The sequence below is a fragment of the Dysidea avara genome, chromosome 3, assembly GCF_963678975.1.
Source record: "Dysidea avara chromosome 3, odDysAvar1.4, whole genome shotgun sequence".
In the NCBI taxonomy this organism is placed as follows: domain Eukaryota; kingdom Metazoa; phylum Porifera; class Demospongiae; order Dictyoceratida; family Dysideidae; genus Dysidea; species Dysidea avara.
The window spans coordinates 41,441,353-41,456,172 of record NC_089274.1 but is presented as its reverse complement, the minus strand read 5'-3'; the positions used below and the strand labels follow the sequence as shown (position 1 = coordinate 41,456,172).

At 35.9% G+C, this 14,820-nt stretch overlaps 1 protein-coding gene across 1 annotated transcript in view; it reads left to right on the top strand.

The window, feature by feature from the left end:
• Window positions 1–14,820, top strand: part of LOC136251027 (E3 ubiquitin-protein ligase rnf213-alpha-like) — a 101,913-nt gene that overhangs the window by 86,676 nt on the left and 417 nt on the right. Inside the window, exons 48-79 of the mRNA XM_066043408.1 lie at window positions 3,094–3,179; window positions 3,226–3,402; window positions 3,469–3,601; window positions 3,655–3,986; window positions 4,394–4,911; window positions 4,963–5,409; window positions 5,606–5,760; window positions 5,812–6,024; window positions 6,187–6,368; window positions 6,423–6,522; window positions 6,612–6,715; window positions 6,781–7,017; window positions 7,723–7,825; window positions 7,871–8,323; window positions 8,369–8,482; window positions 8,541–8,648; window positions 8,697–8,753; window positions 8,809–9,009; window positions 9,058–9,136; window positions 9,195–9,229; window positions 10,707–10,801; window positions 10,854–11,004; window positions 11,060–11,246; window positions 11,301–11,444; window positions 11,495–11,661; window positions 11,950–12,079; window positions 12,136–12,216; window positions 12,268–12,448; window positions 12,502–12,787; window positions 14,208–14,396; window positions 14,453–14,539; window positions 14,590–14,765. Of these exons, the coding sequence (XP_065899480.1) occupies window positions 3,094–3,179; window positions 3,226–3,402; window positions 3,469–3,601; window positions 3,655–3,986; window positions 4,394–4,911; window positions 4,963–5,409; window positions 5,606–5,760; window positions 5,812–6,024; window positions 6,187–6,368; window positions 6,423–6,522; window positions 6,612–6,715; window positions 6,781–7,017; window positions 7,723–7,825; window positions 7,871–8,323; window positions 8,369–8,482; window positions 8,541–8,648; window positions 8,697–8,753; window positions 8,809–9,009; window positions 9,058–9,136; window positions 9,195–9,229; window positions 10,707–10,801; window positions 10,854–11,004; window positions 11,060–11,246; window positions 11,301–11,444; window positions 11,495–11,661; window positions 11,950–12,079; window positions 12,136–12,216; window positions 12,268–12,448; window positions 12,502–12,787; window positions 14,208–14,396; window positions 14,453–14,539; window positions 14,590–14,765 (5,708 nt within the window). The remainder of the gene's footprint in view (window positions 1–3,093; window positions 3,180–3,225; window positions 3,403–3,468; window positions 3,602–3,654; window positions 3,987–4,393; window positions 4,912–4,962; window positions 5,410–5,605; window positions 5,761–5,811; window positions 6,025–6,186; window positions 6,369–6,422; window positions 6,523–6,611; window positions 6,716–6,780; window positions 7,018–7,722; window positions 7,826–7,870; window positions 8,324–8,368; window positions 8,483–8,540; window positions 8,649–8,696; window positions 8,754–8,808; window positions 9,010–9,057; window positions 9,137–9,194; window positions 9,230–10,706; window positions 10,802–10,853; window positions 11,005–11,059; window positions 11,247–11,300; window positions 11,445–11,494; window positions 11,662–11,949; window positions 12,080–12,135; window positions 12,217–12,267; window positions 12,449–12,501; window positions 12,788–14,207; window positions 14,397–14,452; window positions 14,540–14,589; window positions 14,766–14,820) is intronic.

Sequence of the window (14,820 nt, the reverse complement as noted above, 5' to 3'; positions counted from 1 at the left end):
ACATTCATGTGTCAACATTTATACAGTACACTTTTGGCTAGGGGGAGGGAGTCAGAAAAAAGAGTACTCTTTGTACGCTTGCAAAAAAGCTGATAATTGTAGACCATCCCTTACTCACCATCATGGCTATTGCTGGCCGCTTTGTGAGAGGATTTTTGTATAATGAAGTGCTGTTTGGGACTCCAAAAGCTGGCTGTTATACGTTTTATAGAGGTGACTGCTTAATGCAAGCTATTTCTGTACAAACTGATTGGGAATTGGTTGGGACCATAGTCACGTGGCTGTTGTGCTGAGGCGACCGCCCAACTCAGGTGACCATTAAGAGAGGTTCCACTGTATCAATTATTGTCTGAAAAGTGAGGTATCCATTACACTTCGTTGCTGGCTATGTTAAACCCGTTACACGCAGTACGAATCAAGAACTGTTCGTAAAGCACCTCTGCAATCAAAATAGCCACTATGAATAATATGGACGATTTCCATTACAAAGGACATCACGTGCTACCACCAAATCGACACTTTTCGCTGTCAGCAAAGATGAATGGGACACAAGGAGGACACTGGTAAGTTTATGAAGAATGCATTGTATGTACTATGGTATGCCAAACAGCACCTCTCAGGCCAAAGCGATGTGAAGCAGTGAAAAAATCATGCCTATAGCCTTAGCTGTTATCGGGTTACACTTGTCTGAAGGCATCAGTCAGTCAGGCAGTCAGTCAGTCAGAAAATTCTGTTAAAATTTAATAATACTTTTTTTAAAATTCCGTGGCAACTTGTTGAAAGTTTCAGGTCGATCTGAAAGCTTGGTTTGGGCTTAATCAATACTGCTTCATCGTCATCAGGGAAAATTGAGCTGGTTTTTTGGTGATGTTATTTTGCGGGCCACACCTACTCTTTTGTGGTCCTCTCTGTAGTGTGTAAGGTATTTATATGTACGTATGTGCATATACTACTCTAAAATGGCCAAGTGTTAAAAAAATAATATAGTCTGCAAGACAGAATAGTGTGAAATAGATTTTTGTTTGCATTAATATCATTGGAGCCATTTTGTTGCTTTATTGATATCATCCTTTTCATACTAGCCTTTTTGAAGGTTATAGGGATAATAAATTGCAGGTGCTTACTAAAACGGTTGTAACTTATGAACGGATTGACGTACTGGGCTGAACTTTTCACCATTGTGTTTGCCATGAATAGGGAAATCATTTACTGGGTAAGTTTGTTCTTTTATCACCTTTTTTCACTGTATACAAAGGCAAAATTTATGAAGAAAAATTGATTGCATACAAATGCTTCAACGTGACATAAACAAATGCTCATAACTTGGGTCTACTGCAACGAAACAAAGAATTTGCAACTCCTAGGTGAATAGGCTGATATCCAGGCTTTCATTGTTAGTCCCTTCTTTCATTACAAAAGAGGCATTCAAAAAAATTTACAGAAATTTTTTTCAAACATTTCACCCATTGCATTCAATGCTTTATACTGTAAATTTAGGCTTGCGCTATTGTGTTGGGTTTTCGCAGATGCGTTCACATAAATATGCAAGCCCAAAGCCCAAAAGGCCCAATTTTGGGAACTTGTTTTTAGATGAATAACAAAACTAATTTAAATTTTAAGCATGTTTTTGTATCAAGTGCTTGTCTGCTCATCGTATGTTATATGGTTGGATAGTTACAAGCTACTGAAGTCGAACACAAAAAAGCATTCTGGTGTCGAAGCGCACAAATAAAAATTTGTTTCTATTATTATTTTTTAATTCTGTGGATGGTATCCCACTAGGGACCTGTGAGAATCTAAGAGCAAGAACATCTGGACACTGTTTACTGGCTTGCTAAACATTGTGTTTGCTTGTCAGCCCATCTGGTCGATTGTAGCATTGTGAACAATGAAATGATCTGTTAAAAACCTTTGGCAATCAGTTCTGTTAAGAAGAAACTTCAGCCATGGAAAGCATTGTTTCAAATTTTTGATTCCATAACTCACTCATCCTTCATCAGACAACCATGAGACGAAATTAAAATCAATGTAGTTTCTATCCATCTACAGAAAATTGGAACATACCATATGCTTTGTGAGTAATGGAATATTTAAAGTCAGTTATTGTCATTTTCCCAATGGCTTCAATACATTTATGGGCATCCAGAGCGTCCAGTGGCTGCACAATATGCAACCCTGTGGCTCCTGGGAAATTCTTTAAAAATACTTCCGGTTTGTTATATTGTTAGTTTTAGCCCTGTATTGCCTGAATCGCTCACCATTGTTACACGTTTCTTAAACAGAATCATTGCTTCAAAGACTATCACCGTCGTCTGGAGACCTGAGCACTGCCAGCAACACTTTGGAACTTTCCGCCATTACAATTTTACACAGTTGTAGAAAATCATCCATGACTTGGCAGTAAGTGGGGCTATTAAAAGAAACTAGCTGCCATCTTGACATGGCAAATCAGTTAAATTTTATTTTAAGTCCATACACCAAAGTATGCAGAATATATGGGCATCAATGTTTCGAAGAAGAATTACGCGCATCAGTATTAATGGCCTTTACTGCCTTCCCCTTCACTCAATTACTAACACTTTTGAAAGCTTATTCATCAAGAATTCCATTAAATGCTACCCCATCTCTGTACATTGAAATATGCAAATATTACAGAGGTTTGTACATGTCTGTTTATTTAGAGCCACTATAGTGGCGTTCATGGTAACCGTACGTCTATACTTTAATAATGTTATGTAAGAGTTCCTTCCACAATGTGCTTATCAATACCATACTGTTTAAGTAGGGATCCTCCCAAAAGTGATGCATGCTGCCTAAAATGCTGTACCTTAATAGTAAAACAGTTCTGTATGTCTGGTTTTGGTCATATAACTCCTTGATCTTTTATCTCATTTCATTTCTTTAAAAGAGGTATGTACTTAAATTCAGCTAATTGACAGCATATCACACTGGTAATTTTATTAATTATCCAGCTCACTAGTACTTATTTAATTTGTCTATAAACTATTTTCAGTAGAATGATACTAGTCATTCAAAGGTACTCATTTCTGTTCATACATGCACTTACTGTTGCTACATGCTCTATTTCTTTAGTATTACATCACCTTGTCAGACAAAAGATATGTTGATTTGGGGTTGCAAAGCCACAGAATCAAGTGCAGAGTTCATGCAGATTTCAAGTTTGTTATTTGTATGCTAGTATTTTGTTATTCAGTTATTATTTAGATTGGTCCTAATTGCTGAAAAGGATAAAGTATATGAGGAATTCCCTACTCCTCTGATTAATCGTCTTGAGAAACATTACCTTGTGACTTCAACCATATTGACTGATAAACAAGAAGGTTTACTGAAGGACATTACAAATTGGGTTGAAGAGTTTTTACAAATTTCAACTACAATGATGTAAGTTCACTTTGTATCATCTTCAAGATGCACATGTATTAATTTTCTCACACATATACTTCATAGAGATGCTAGTAAATTTAGTGCAGGAGATAGTTTTGTTGGTTATCAGGCGGACACCCCAGCCTCCATTGTTTTCAAAGTATTTCAAGAAGTGGACTTTACAAAGTTCAGTGATAATAATCAGTGGGAAAAAGAGGTAATGCTTCTGCATATAAAGTTGTTGTATATTATTTACTGTAATTTTTAAAGGCTCTTTTGAAAAGCAGGGACTACTTACTACAAATTGCCACACCAGATGCAGTTGCTCGAAGCAAATTTTCTAAACTGTTTACAAAATGGGACAAAATTTCTGCAGCATACTTCAAAATACATTCCTACTCTTCACTGGATGGTTTATTAGGTAAATGTCTCAGCTGTTCTTCAGATGGAGGAATAGTGATTCAGATAACAACACATGGTGCCCTTCTACAGCGTAGAGACTTATTGTCATTCCATAAGTCTATCAACTTTACAAAAGAACAGATTTCTTTTTTCAAACTCCAGCAGTTTAACACTGAAATGGACTTTTGTAACAAAGTCAAGTAAGTTCTTTATCATACTGTATAGCAGTACTGTATAGTAGGGCTCATCAAAGATTTACACTTTCTACCATAATATATCACTAAAAAAATACTCACCTTCCTCCATGATGACTTGGCAGTATTTGTTACAATCAAGATCTAACATGGTTTCAGAGTTCAGAACAACCCAAAATGTTTCTGATGAGTTACTACAAAATATGTATGTATGTACGTATCTGATGAAGTCCACTATTAGCTAACTGGGATATTTGAAAGTCAGTTAGCACCTGTAAGTTTTCTCAGTATGCATAAATTTTTGCTGTAGCACAGCAATTCCCCCTCTAGGCAGTATAGCATATACATACTAAACAATTAATTCTTTAAAATGTGCATTATCACCATTGAATGTTTACTTACATAATATTTAGGGCAGTTTTCCAGAGAGAATCAGGAGTAGATCACTTAATAATCATTCAATGTGATTCTGGTCATAAGAACATTGATCTTATTGCATGTGCTCGTTATCGTGTGCTTGATGAAAAAACACAAGCAGCTCATCTGAACAACACAACACATGTTGTGTTCATAATTGGCTTGCCCAGAAGAAATGGTGGTACCAAGTTTGTCAGTTTCCAAGGTGGAAAATGGGAGTCATATCATGTGGACAGCTTGATGCCACCAAAGGATTCACTATTCACCATTGAACAGGCTCTAACCACTCCAATGAATGAGTTGTTATCAGACTGCTACAGTCGTGACACAGAACTGCTTCAAAGGAGATTACAACATTGTGTTTCTCTTCCATATCTTTTGCCATCCAGCAATGACTCAGTCGAACAAGCCATGGGAAGGTTTAATGTATTATCACAATTAGTTAAAGAAGGTCAGATCAGTGATGATAGCCAAATTAATAAGACCCTGTCTGAAGATTCACTCCAGCAAACTTGTAAGTTGATATCTTAGTGCATACTTTACATGTGATGTATATCTGTTGTAGCAACTGATCACCAAATCTTTTGTAAAGCATTGTTGCAGCACATTTTTAAATATTTGAAAGCTAAAAAGGATATACAACCTCAGTCATATAAGCAGTCCTGGGCAATCAAAGAAGCATTAGATGCTAAATCACTTCATGAGAGTGGATCTTACATCAATACCCTTTCCCTAAGGGTTGACCATGTCATTGCTACTGCGTTGAGCAATATTTTAAACATTGTAGACAGGTATTGTAATCTACATTTACTACTAATAGAAGATACTGTCATTACTACACTTTGGTTGAAAATATTTGGAGATCCAGAAATTGTTGATGTATCAACTGTGATAGAGTTTGCTGACTCTGACAGTAACAATGCTATATTTGCTACATTTGAATGCCAATTCCCTTTCTTTTGGTTGTTGATCAGCAGTATAGAAAGCCAGTGGAAAATCTCAGCAGTTAAGAGTAAGCATATATTTGTGATGCTTGTAAATATACTTAATGATTTATGAAGCATACTGCAGTTTAATATTTACATAGAATATCAGAATATTCTTCCAAACTTTAGTTACTACATACCGTAGCCTCATTGCATAGTACATGCACTGTATAGTTTTATCATTACTAGTTAAGCAATGTATGCAAACATGTTTACATATAGGAAGTTTGGATGTCTACAATATTCTCAAATCAAAGCCCATTGCTGAGAAACTGATGACAGTTGGTAGTAATGATATTCAAGGAGTATTCAACCGTTACATTCATGACTTTGTCTTGTTTACTTGTGGGTTGTCACAAGAAAATGATGACACTAAGGTAGTACTTCTATTTGTTGTCCTTTATCTCACATCTGCAATACATTGACAGTTAATTGAACAGATTGTTCATAATGAACATCAAAAAATGGTCCAGAATGAGCTACCTAATCTTGAGAATGTGTTGCTACATACGATTATACTATTACATGAAGCTTATCACAGAATTGAGGATCAGCTGCAGCATCTAAAGCAAATCACAACCCTTAACAATACTGTGTCCAGTAGATTGCAAGCATACTTCACTGCAAAGGAGATGGACATTGTAAGTGCAAATGGCAGGTCGATTTAATAGGTGCTTTGGTGATAACGTAAATGTCTATAAATAATCCATAAATCTGATAAGAGCAAGGGTCTAGAAAATGGGTTTAGTATCTAGGTGTGGTGTATGGAATATTTATCTAACAATGATTTATGTGTATGGCAGGGAATTGACTTATATGCAGTTCAAGAAGTCTTGGCTCTACTAAAGCCAAACTTCAAGTCCGCATCATCAGATTATTGCAAACAATGGCTGCGTAGCATTAGTAATTATCAGAATACAGTTGATGCTACCATCAGTGCTGCAGTTCAAAATCATGCATCGTCACCTGCTAGCATTCAAATCAAGTAAGTACTAATGTAATTAACACATTTATCTAACTTTCTCTTTTTTTTTATTAGGAAAGATTGGCAGTTATTAAGAGTGCTACAAATATTTGTAGAATACACTATTGACTATGTTCCAGCAGCAACGATACGATATGCATTGCGCATGCATATGGTACTGTTATTAAATATTGTAGTAGCTACTTTTGTATAATACATCTTTATACAGTACAGCTTACTGCAGTGTATTCTTTCTGCATTTAGTTCCTACAAAAGGATCATGATTTTTCAAAGCTCCAAGTATACAACAAGTTGAAAAAGACAATAGACTGTTATGCATGTGATGATCTCATACACCTTGATCTAAGGTTTGATATATACTATAGTCATACACTTTGACATACTTTGTATAAGTAAAGTCTTTCATTTATAGGATTAGAGATCCAGCCAGAAATTCCTGCTGCATGCTGTTTTTGGAGATAGTCTCAGAAGTGATATTTGCAGTATCATCAACGTCAGCAGTGCCAGAGGATGGGCTTGTTGCTGAACTGATTGAGACAGTCATTCCTAGTTCAGGGTCTACCCAACAGATATCACCTTTAAAAGATAACAAAGCTGACAGCACTCCAGTAATTCGATCTTATTTACTACAGTTGTTGTTGGATTATGAGTAAGGAAGTTGAAAGTGTCATAATTTATTATGGTTCAACAATTGTATGTGACCACCTATGTAAGTAAAATCCTGCCATGTTTGCCAAAGTTGCTAATTAATCATGCAGGGAAAAGCACATGTGCTACAGAAAAAAAACTGTGTACATTTTAATTCTTTGAAAAACAAGGCTTAAATAGATATACCATCATATCGTGAAGTGTAAAACTATTAAACTAGTTTTTGTTTTATTTTTGTACACCAACTGCATGTGAGATACGTAATTATACGTAGTAGAAATAAAGTTTCATTTCTTTGTTCAAACTGCCGTTTGTGCACTTTGACGAATCTGAATGTTCATGGTGAACATATTGAGCCATGTTCCATCTTTGTATATAGTCTGATACGGTGGTGAGTTATTATTGTTTGATTATTCCATGTAGTTGTACATACAATCAAATTTCATGTTGCTCCAGGACTAGTAAACATAATTAGCTGAAATGTTGGCTGTCCACATCTTTGTTGCTCTTCATTAATAAAAAGAAATTTGAGGAATGTGTGAACATGGCAGGTCTTTGCTCAGCTGGCCACATTTACATAAGTGGAAGGCGCCAAAACTTATTGCATTTTATATGTGAAATAATGTGTATTGTGACAAAACAATAACTCTATTAAAAGTACAATTTAGTAAAGTACTACTATATATGTGCTGTCTCATATTTTTAGTATGGACAAAATCCGAGGATATCTTCACACATACTTTACTAACTCCTGTGATGTTGTAAAAGAAGGCACCAGCTTCCTTGTGTTGTGTGTCCAGTGCTTCGAGGTAACTATAACCATTTACAATTGTGAATTGATTACATATTTTTAGGACTCTCTTCATAAACAAGCCAGTCGTGGTTCCTTTTCTGATACTGTTCAATTAGCATTGGACTCACTAGAGTTTGGCAAAGAATACATTTTTCATGAAAATGTTAACGTAATGGCTTTAAATTATGTGGAAAGTGTGGCAAAGTTTAGGTACACACTAGTTACTGTTGCTCGAGTCCTTCATGACTATTATCTTGATCCAGCAAGTGTTTCAATACTCTCACAAGATGATACCAAAATTGCTGGTAAACTTTTAAGCTCAGTTCAAAGACTGTGTCTAGCAATAGATGAAAATTCTAATCAAGAAACACAGCTTGTAGCTGAATTTCTATTGAAAAGCATTGTGCGTAAATATGGAATGTCTACATTTATGACCCTTTGTAATAAAGTTGAAAGTCTAGATTTTTCATGGGTAATGCCAGCTCATATACAACAGGATCGTGACAAAATGAAGGTAAAAGAATAATGACTGTTACATTTATTAGCTAATGTTGTATAGGATAGTAAAGCAGTTGATCCCTTTTTGATTTATGGGAAACGCTACGTTGACATCAGAGATAGTTTAACTACATCCCGTGAAGAAAATGCAATCACAGCATTGTTAGCACTGAAGGTATGTCAATGAACATTATTAGTCATGTTGTATAGTCATTTATGCATGTATACAATAGCCTACAAGTGATGATGGGGGACCTGTACTACTGTCTCTATTTAGCACAGTTAGTTTGAGTCATTTAACAGACCCACAAGTTAATGCTGCAGAAAGTTTTGATGTTCAGGTAAATGACAGTGAGAGACAACTGTATGTTACTTTATGTACATCACAGGTCTTGGCAAACCTCGAGGAGCATATTTGCTCATCTGTTTTTGATACTGGCTCTGATGTATGCACTCATTTAGTATGTATTCAAGAATCATTTTATTACTGTTCTTTTTTAGCTTGCAAAATTGGCTACTAAGTTTATCTACAACTTTCAAGGGTGCTCCTCCCCACTGCTGACAATTACACCAAAGAAGGAACTCTTTGACCAGCAACTCTGTGCTATTGTGGTTCACACAGCCACTGTGCTCATGTACAGTGGAAATAACACATTACTGGGCCCACTGTATCATCTTGCAAACTGTTCTTCAACCATTCAAGTAATTTTATTTTTGTGTTGTACATACTTAGTTTGTGCAAACTGTTAGAAAATGTACTTTCCTACGATGCCACACGATGAACTGTTTGAAACTGCAGACATAACTGGAAAGGTTGGAAGGATATACAGTAAGTGGCAGTGAACTATAGTGAATATGCTAGCTATAACGTTGTTCCTTTTTTTCAGAATGTAAAAATGGTCACCCTTTTGTTGTTACTGAGGTAAATTTTTGTGTATTACTAGATTCATGAACTTTGTTAATTAAACTTTCACTTCTATTGTTTGATATTCATATCTACTATGCTGGTAGGTTTGAGTAATACTCTGACATCAGATTGCACAGGGTTGCCTCTCATTTAAATAACTCATTAAAGCAGCATTTATGGTGCTTTTTCTAAAACTAGCAACTGCAGTGTCTTTGTAAACACTGAGCTTTTTCGGCTAAAAATGTTTTGCCCTGATGACCTATGCATGTGTTTGCTAGTCCTATATGTTCACCACCCACTGTACATGTCATCCACCACATATGTCTTATACTTTATGTATGTGTGATTGTATATCTGAAAATTAAACGTGATTGCACAAGCCAATTTTACAGAATACAGAATTCATTAGAATGTGTGTCATAAGAAAAAGTTCACTTTATTTTCCAGAAAGCAAAGTTGAGGTGTGACCCCACCAGTTGTACTTGATAAAACTTCAAATTAATAATGCACTTGTTGATGTTATGCCCTACCCCTGGGTGTGGTGGTGCAATGCAAAGGATTTGAAACACAATGTACTGACGCAAAGAAGCTGGTTAAATCTCTACCTCTTTATATGGGTTATATAGGGGATATGATCGACCCAATAAAAATTATTTTGCCTCATCAAACTTGAGTTCCTCTGTGAAAGCCCTAGAGGTAGGAGAAGGTGTAGATGTCAGGGAATTGATTAATGCATTAAGTAGTAATTAAAATGCAGGCATCAGCGGCTTGTTGTCAACAACCCACCAGCGTACAAAGAAAATCAATAAGTTTTACCATAACTATAACAGGCGCTTGTTGTTCACTACAAGGAAGCTGAAACACTAGCCATAATGTACAACTGGACACTCACCTGGGCTATAGTAGTGTAAGTTCACAACCGGTATACGTTGCCATTTATGTACTAGGCTTCAATCCATTACAGCATAGCATAAATAATTTGAAGCATTGCCATGCTTGTGCTATACAAATAATAAAGCATTCCGTACTTGGTCAAGCACCATGTGTTTTACTATGTGTATAGCACTCACAGCATATAAAAAGTACAGTTATGAAATTATGATGATGACAGTAATTATACTGTAGTTTATTGTCAATAACTCCCAGGACAGCTTGGTAGAATATTGGAACTCGGTAATCAGCAGCGAAAAAGTACACTTGGGGGTCTATAAAGTACATTTCACACCTCAACTGTATTATTTATTGAATATGAACTGTACATTTTCCTTTGATCTCACTCACACAAAGTTCTGTAGCTAAATGCAATAAAGTACTGCATGTGCAAGCATGTATCGACTCCTGTAAAGAAAAGTTTTTAAAAGGTGTAAAGTGTACTTTTGCCCATGCATGTTAGAAGCACTTGTGATACTTGCCATTAACAAGCCTGTATGACTGTTTTGTATCACATAAAATGTGGTGATGATGTTGTATAACTATATTTTGCATGCTGTAGTGTGGTCGACCCATGCAACTTACAACTTGTGAATGTGGTGCACCAATTGGTGGTGAGCGTCACAAGCTTACAGCAGGAAATTTTGAATACAAAAGGTAACTAAATTTGAAATTTAATTATTTAGTTATCTATGTGCTAAACGAGTAGAGAAGATACAACTCAAACAGGACATTTGCTAGGACCTGTTTGTCATCTCAGCAAACAGGCAACACCAGAAAGAGACTTGTCACCAGTAGCTTGTACTATCACCAGGCTGATCATGCATGCTGCCCTCACATGGAGCAGTGTTTGTGTAACAGTAAGAATTTCTTTGTGTTGTATTCATGAATACATACTGCACTGAACTGTTTCAGGGTAGTGCTGAGGTTTTGATTAAAGTGGTACATCCCGCTGTAACACCTGGAAACTTGCCACAATATTTTCTGGAACATTTGACATATGGTCTTGACCTGTTATCAAAAGTACTTGGAATTAGTGCAGATGATGCCACACTGATCATTCACTTGATATTAAAAGGAATGCATGATTTCCCACAGTCAGGTTTGCTTTAAAGAACATAACAAGGTGTAGTGAAGTTATTTACCCTATCTTCAGGATCAAATTTTGATTTGCTATCTAAAGATTCAAGGCAAAACTGGGAAAAACAGTTTAGCACAACATATATCCTTCCTATTCTAAATGACATGACTTCAAAACTAAAAGGGGCTCAAGAATTAGTTATTGACAATAGCGGACAAGGTATTTAATCTTTGAGAAATAATTTATATGGTATAATTTGCTTTTCATAGCTCACAATGCATTGCTTCGGATTGCATATGAGAAGAACACAGATGATAACCCAGCTGCAGCAATGTGGAGATATCGATCCCGAATCACAATTGAGCACCTTGGATTTTTCATTGAACAGCAAAAATTCAAAACAGAATGCTCATTATTGAAGGAATTCTTAAAACAGGTTAATATGTTGTAGTAGAACAGCTTGTTTATTCCAGGTGAACCATGGCTATTAAGCTGATTATCACTGCATATATATTCTATTACTGTCACTTAACAATAATATAGTAGGAAAATTTGATTCTGGTCATATTGCACAAATAGGGTAAGGAAGATTAGTTATAAGTAATTTGATGCATTTCTAAGTGCTTATTGTATGTGCTTTAGCTACTATTAGCATAGCTCTGTGATCCTTCCATGCACTCATATGTACATGTATTAATGGAAGTACTTAAACTGTATCATATAGGAGATCAAGTTAAGAGCAACGCAATACTTACCTGACATTATTCAACTACAACAAATTCTTTACAAACAATACAATTATACCGTTGATGAGGAAGAAGCCAGCAAGATGACAGTGTTAGATTTGAAAAGTGGTAAATAAAATTGCTTTGTAACTTACTACATGAATTAAGTACTGATCTTACTTTAGAGGAAGATGCTTCATTAATCAAACTGGTTGAGAGTTTCCACAAAGCTTGGAAACTAGTAAACTCATTTCTTCCAAACCATGGTAACAATTTTTTTTGGTGTGGCTTTATACATATGTGGTATGCATACATAGGAAGAAGAAGGGTACGTAAAGAACTGATCATAAAAATGCCAGATAAACCACAGAGCATTCCTTTGGCATATCTTATTCCAACCACAACTGGGAAGGGTATTTGTAGTACTGCATTAGTAGATTTCTTAGTCACTACACACAATGACTTCATTGAATTCTATCATGGCACAATTAAGATAAAGTAAGTTACTTGTTATCATTAAATATAAGTTGCTACATAAATATAACAACTAGAGCTTTGAAGCAAGTTTTGCCTCTGAAGGATTTACAGAAATGCTACTTGGTAGCTGATGAGCAGCAGTTTATGTCCATCGTAATGAGTCATTGTCACTATTCATTGACACGTGGGAAAGGAACTGAAGTGGAGTATGATATTCCAGCACTAGAGAGACATTTCCTGAATCGTTTTGTTCATGGAAGACCACTGTTTGATCTGAGTACTGCTTGTGTTGTACTTCAACGTAAAAATGTACACAACTCCACCAACTTTGCTGCCATCAGAAAAAACATAGCTCCACAGGTAATAGTTTGTTGATGTAATCATACCATATTACTCATAGATTAGTAGTATTGTAGAGTCTAAACTCACAGTTCTTCTCAACCAGTTCTATACCTAACAAAATTAGAGGAAATGTAGTGTGCTGGTAGTGTATATCAGCGTTGTAAGTGGGTCAGTATTGTTGACCCACTGACCCGAGTAGTAATCCGGATGGCTGACCCACATGTGACCCGGTTAATTAAAATAGAGGCGTGCCCCAAGAGCTACATTAAAAGTCCACAAGTTCCACTAGTCAGCCCTACATTTTTTTACACTATAAAAATTGTCTGCAAGAAGTGAGTAGCTATGTATTATCAAATGGGCATGGTTCCATGTACATATTATTACGTGGGAGTGGCTCCACGTAAGTTTACATGCAGCTACAGAATTTCCAGAAGTTAGTTACCTACATTTCAAGTAGCAACACAGATCTGGTGATGCATGCATGCCCACAGAGCAATGCTGGTACAATTCCGATAAGTGGGCGTGGCTCTACATACGCCGCACAGACAGCAAAGCATATTCCTGAATGATGGGTGTGGCTCCACGTAAGTTTCTTGAGTGTTTACAACTGCATTTCCATCAATACAATCGAGCTTGTTAACTTATAGTCACACGTGAGCTCATCCAGGTCAGTGAAGTGGATAAGACCCACTTGACCCGGACAAAATGTGACCCGGATGACCCGGCCCACTTACAACGCTGGTGTATATTTCAATGTCATTAAATTCAACTCATTGTTTTAAAGAGAACATGCAGATCAGATCATAGGAAAATTTTGACTTCTAGTGCTTTATTTTGGATGTAAAGTACCTTACCTAAAGTCTAATGGGAAAAAAATTGACAATCAATTTTCACCCTCAAAAATTCACATCTTTTATACAATATTATACATATTTGATCAAAATTCTTGTCAAAATGTTTGATCATCCAATTCATTAAAGTTTTCTGTCTTCAAGTTTTTGTGCTATGCAGTACATAATACATAACCTTCAAAAATCCATTTGTAAATCTATTATTGAATCATAAATATTTTGGTCTGATCAAAATTAACAGTTTTGCATTTGTGATGTCTACAAATTTTCTAAGCTAATGGGTGACCGAATATTCCTGATACTTTGATATGCTCATACTACACATTTTCAGCCCTACTTTACATCTTACATCTTTACACTTTTTGTCAGCTTTCATACAGGATACAGAATTTAATTTGTGTATGTCAGATGGCTGCAGGATTGAGGTTGCCAAGGCTCAATCATAGATTTCTATAAACAAGCTATAGGACCAGTTGTCCTGCAGAATGTGCTATATAAAGCCTTATAATGTACACACTCGCACAACTTTAGTTTAGAACCTTTACAAAGAAATTAATTGTGTAGTAATATTTTAATAACGTTTTTAGAAAACCATTCCACCAGAAATCAAAAGGGCTATTGTTGATGAACTAAGTGATTCAAATAAATTACGTGAAGTACTAGAGGTTGTCAATACCATCCTGACAATCTTAGCCAATCCGACAACAAAAGATGATGCATACAGACCAATTGGTCAATATGCTGAAGAAGTATTAAAATACAAACTACCATCAAAGGTATGGTGTAGAATGTAGTTATAAAGTTTGCAATATTAATAATTTTGTTGTTTCAGATTAAAAATTGCATTTTGAGCAATGCAATTTCACTGTGGGAAACTTTAGCTGTAGAGCAGGCTAAGAGAGCTGTACTTGATGGCCAGGTATATTTGCATAGCTACCAGCTGTTGTCAAAACACCATATCTCATTTAGGATCCATTCAAGGACATTAGTGATGACTTTAAAGATGAACTGAATTTACCAGATAAGCAAGAAACCAAGTTTTATGCTTCACTAAAGAAATTCCATGCAGATCAACTGCTTGGTTCACTCTATCAGTTTATCGTGATCTACATTAGAAGCTGTCCTGTGATGTATAAGGATTGGCCGTAAGTGTACTTGTTTTGAGTTTTAGCTTACTCTCTTTGAAGTATATTCTTACTA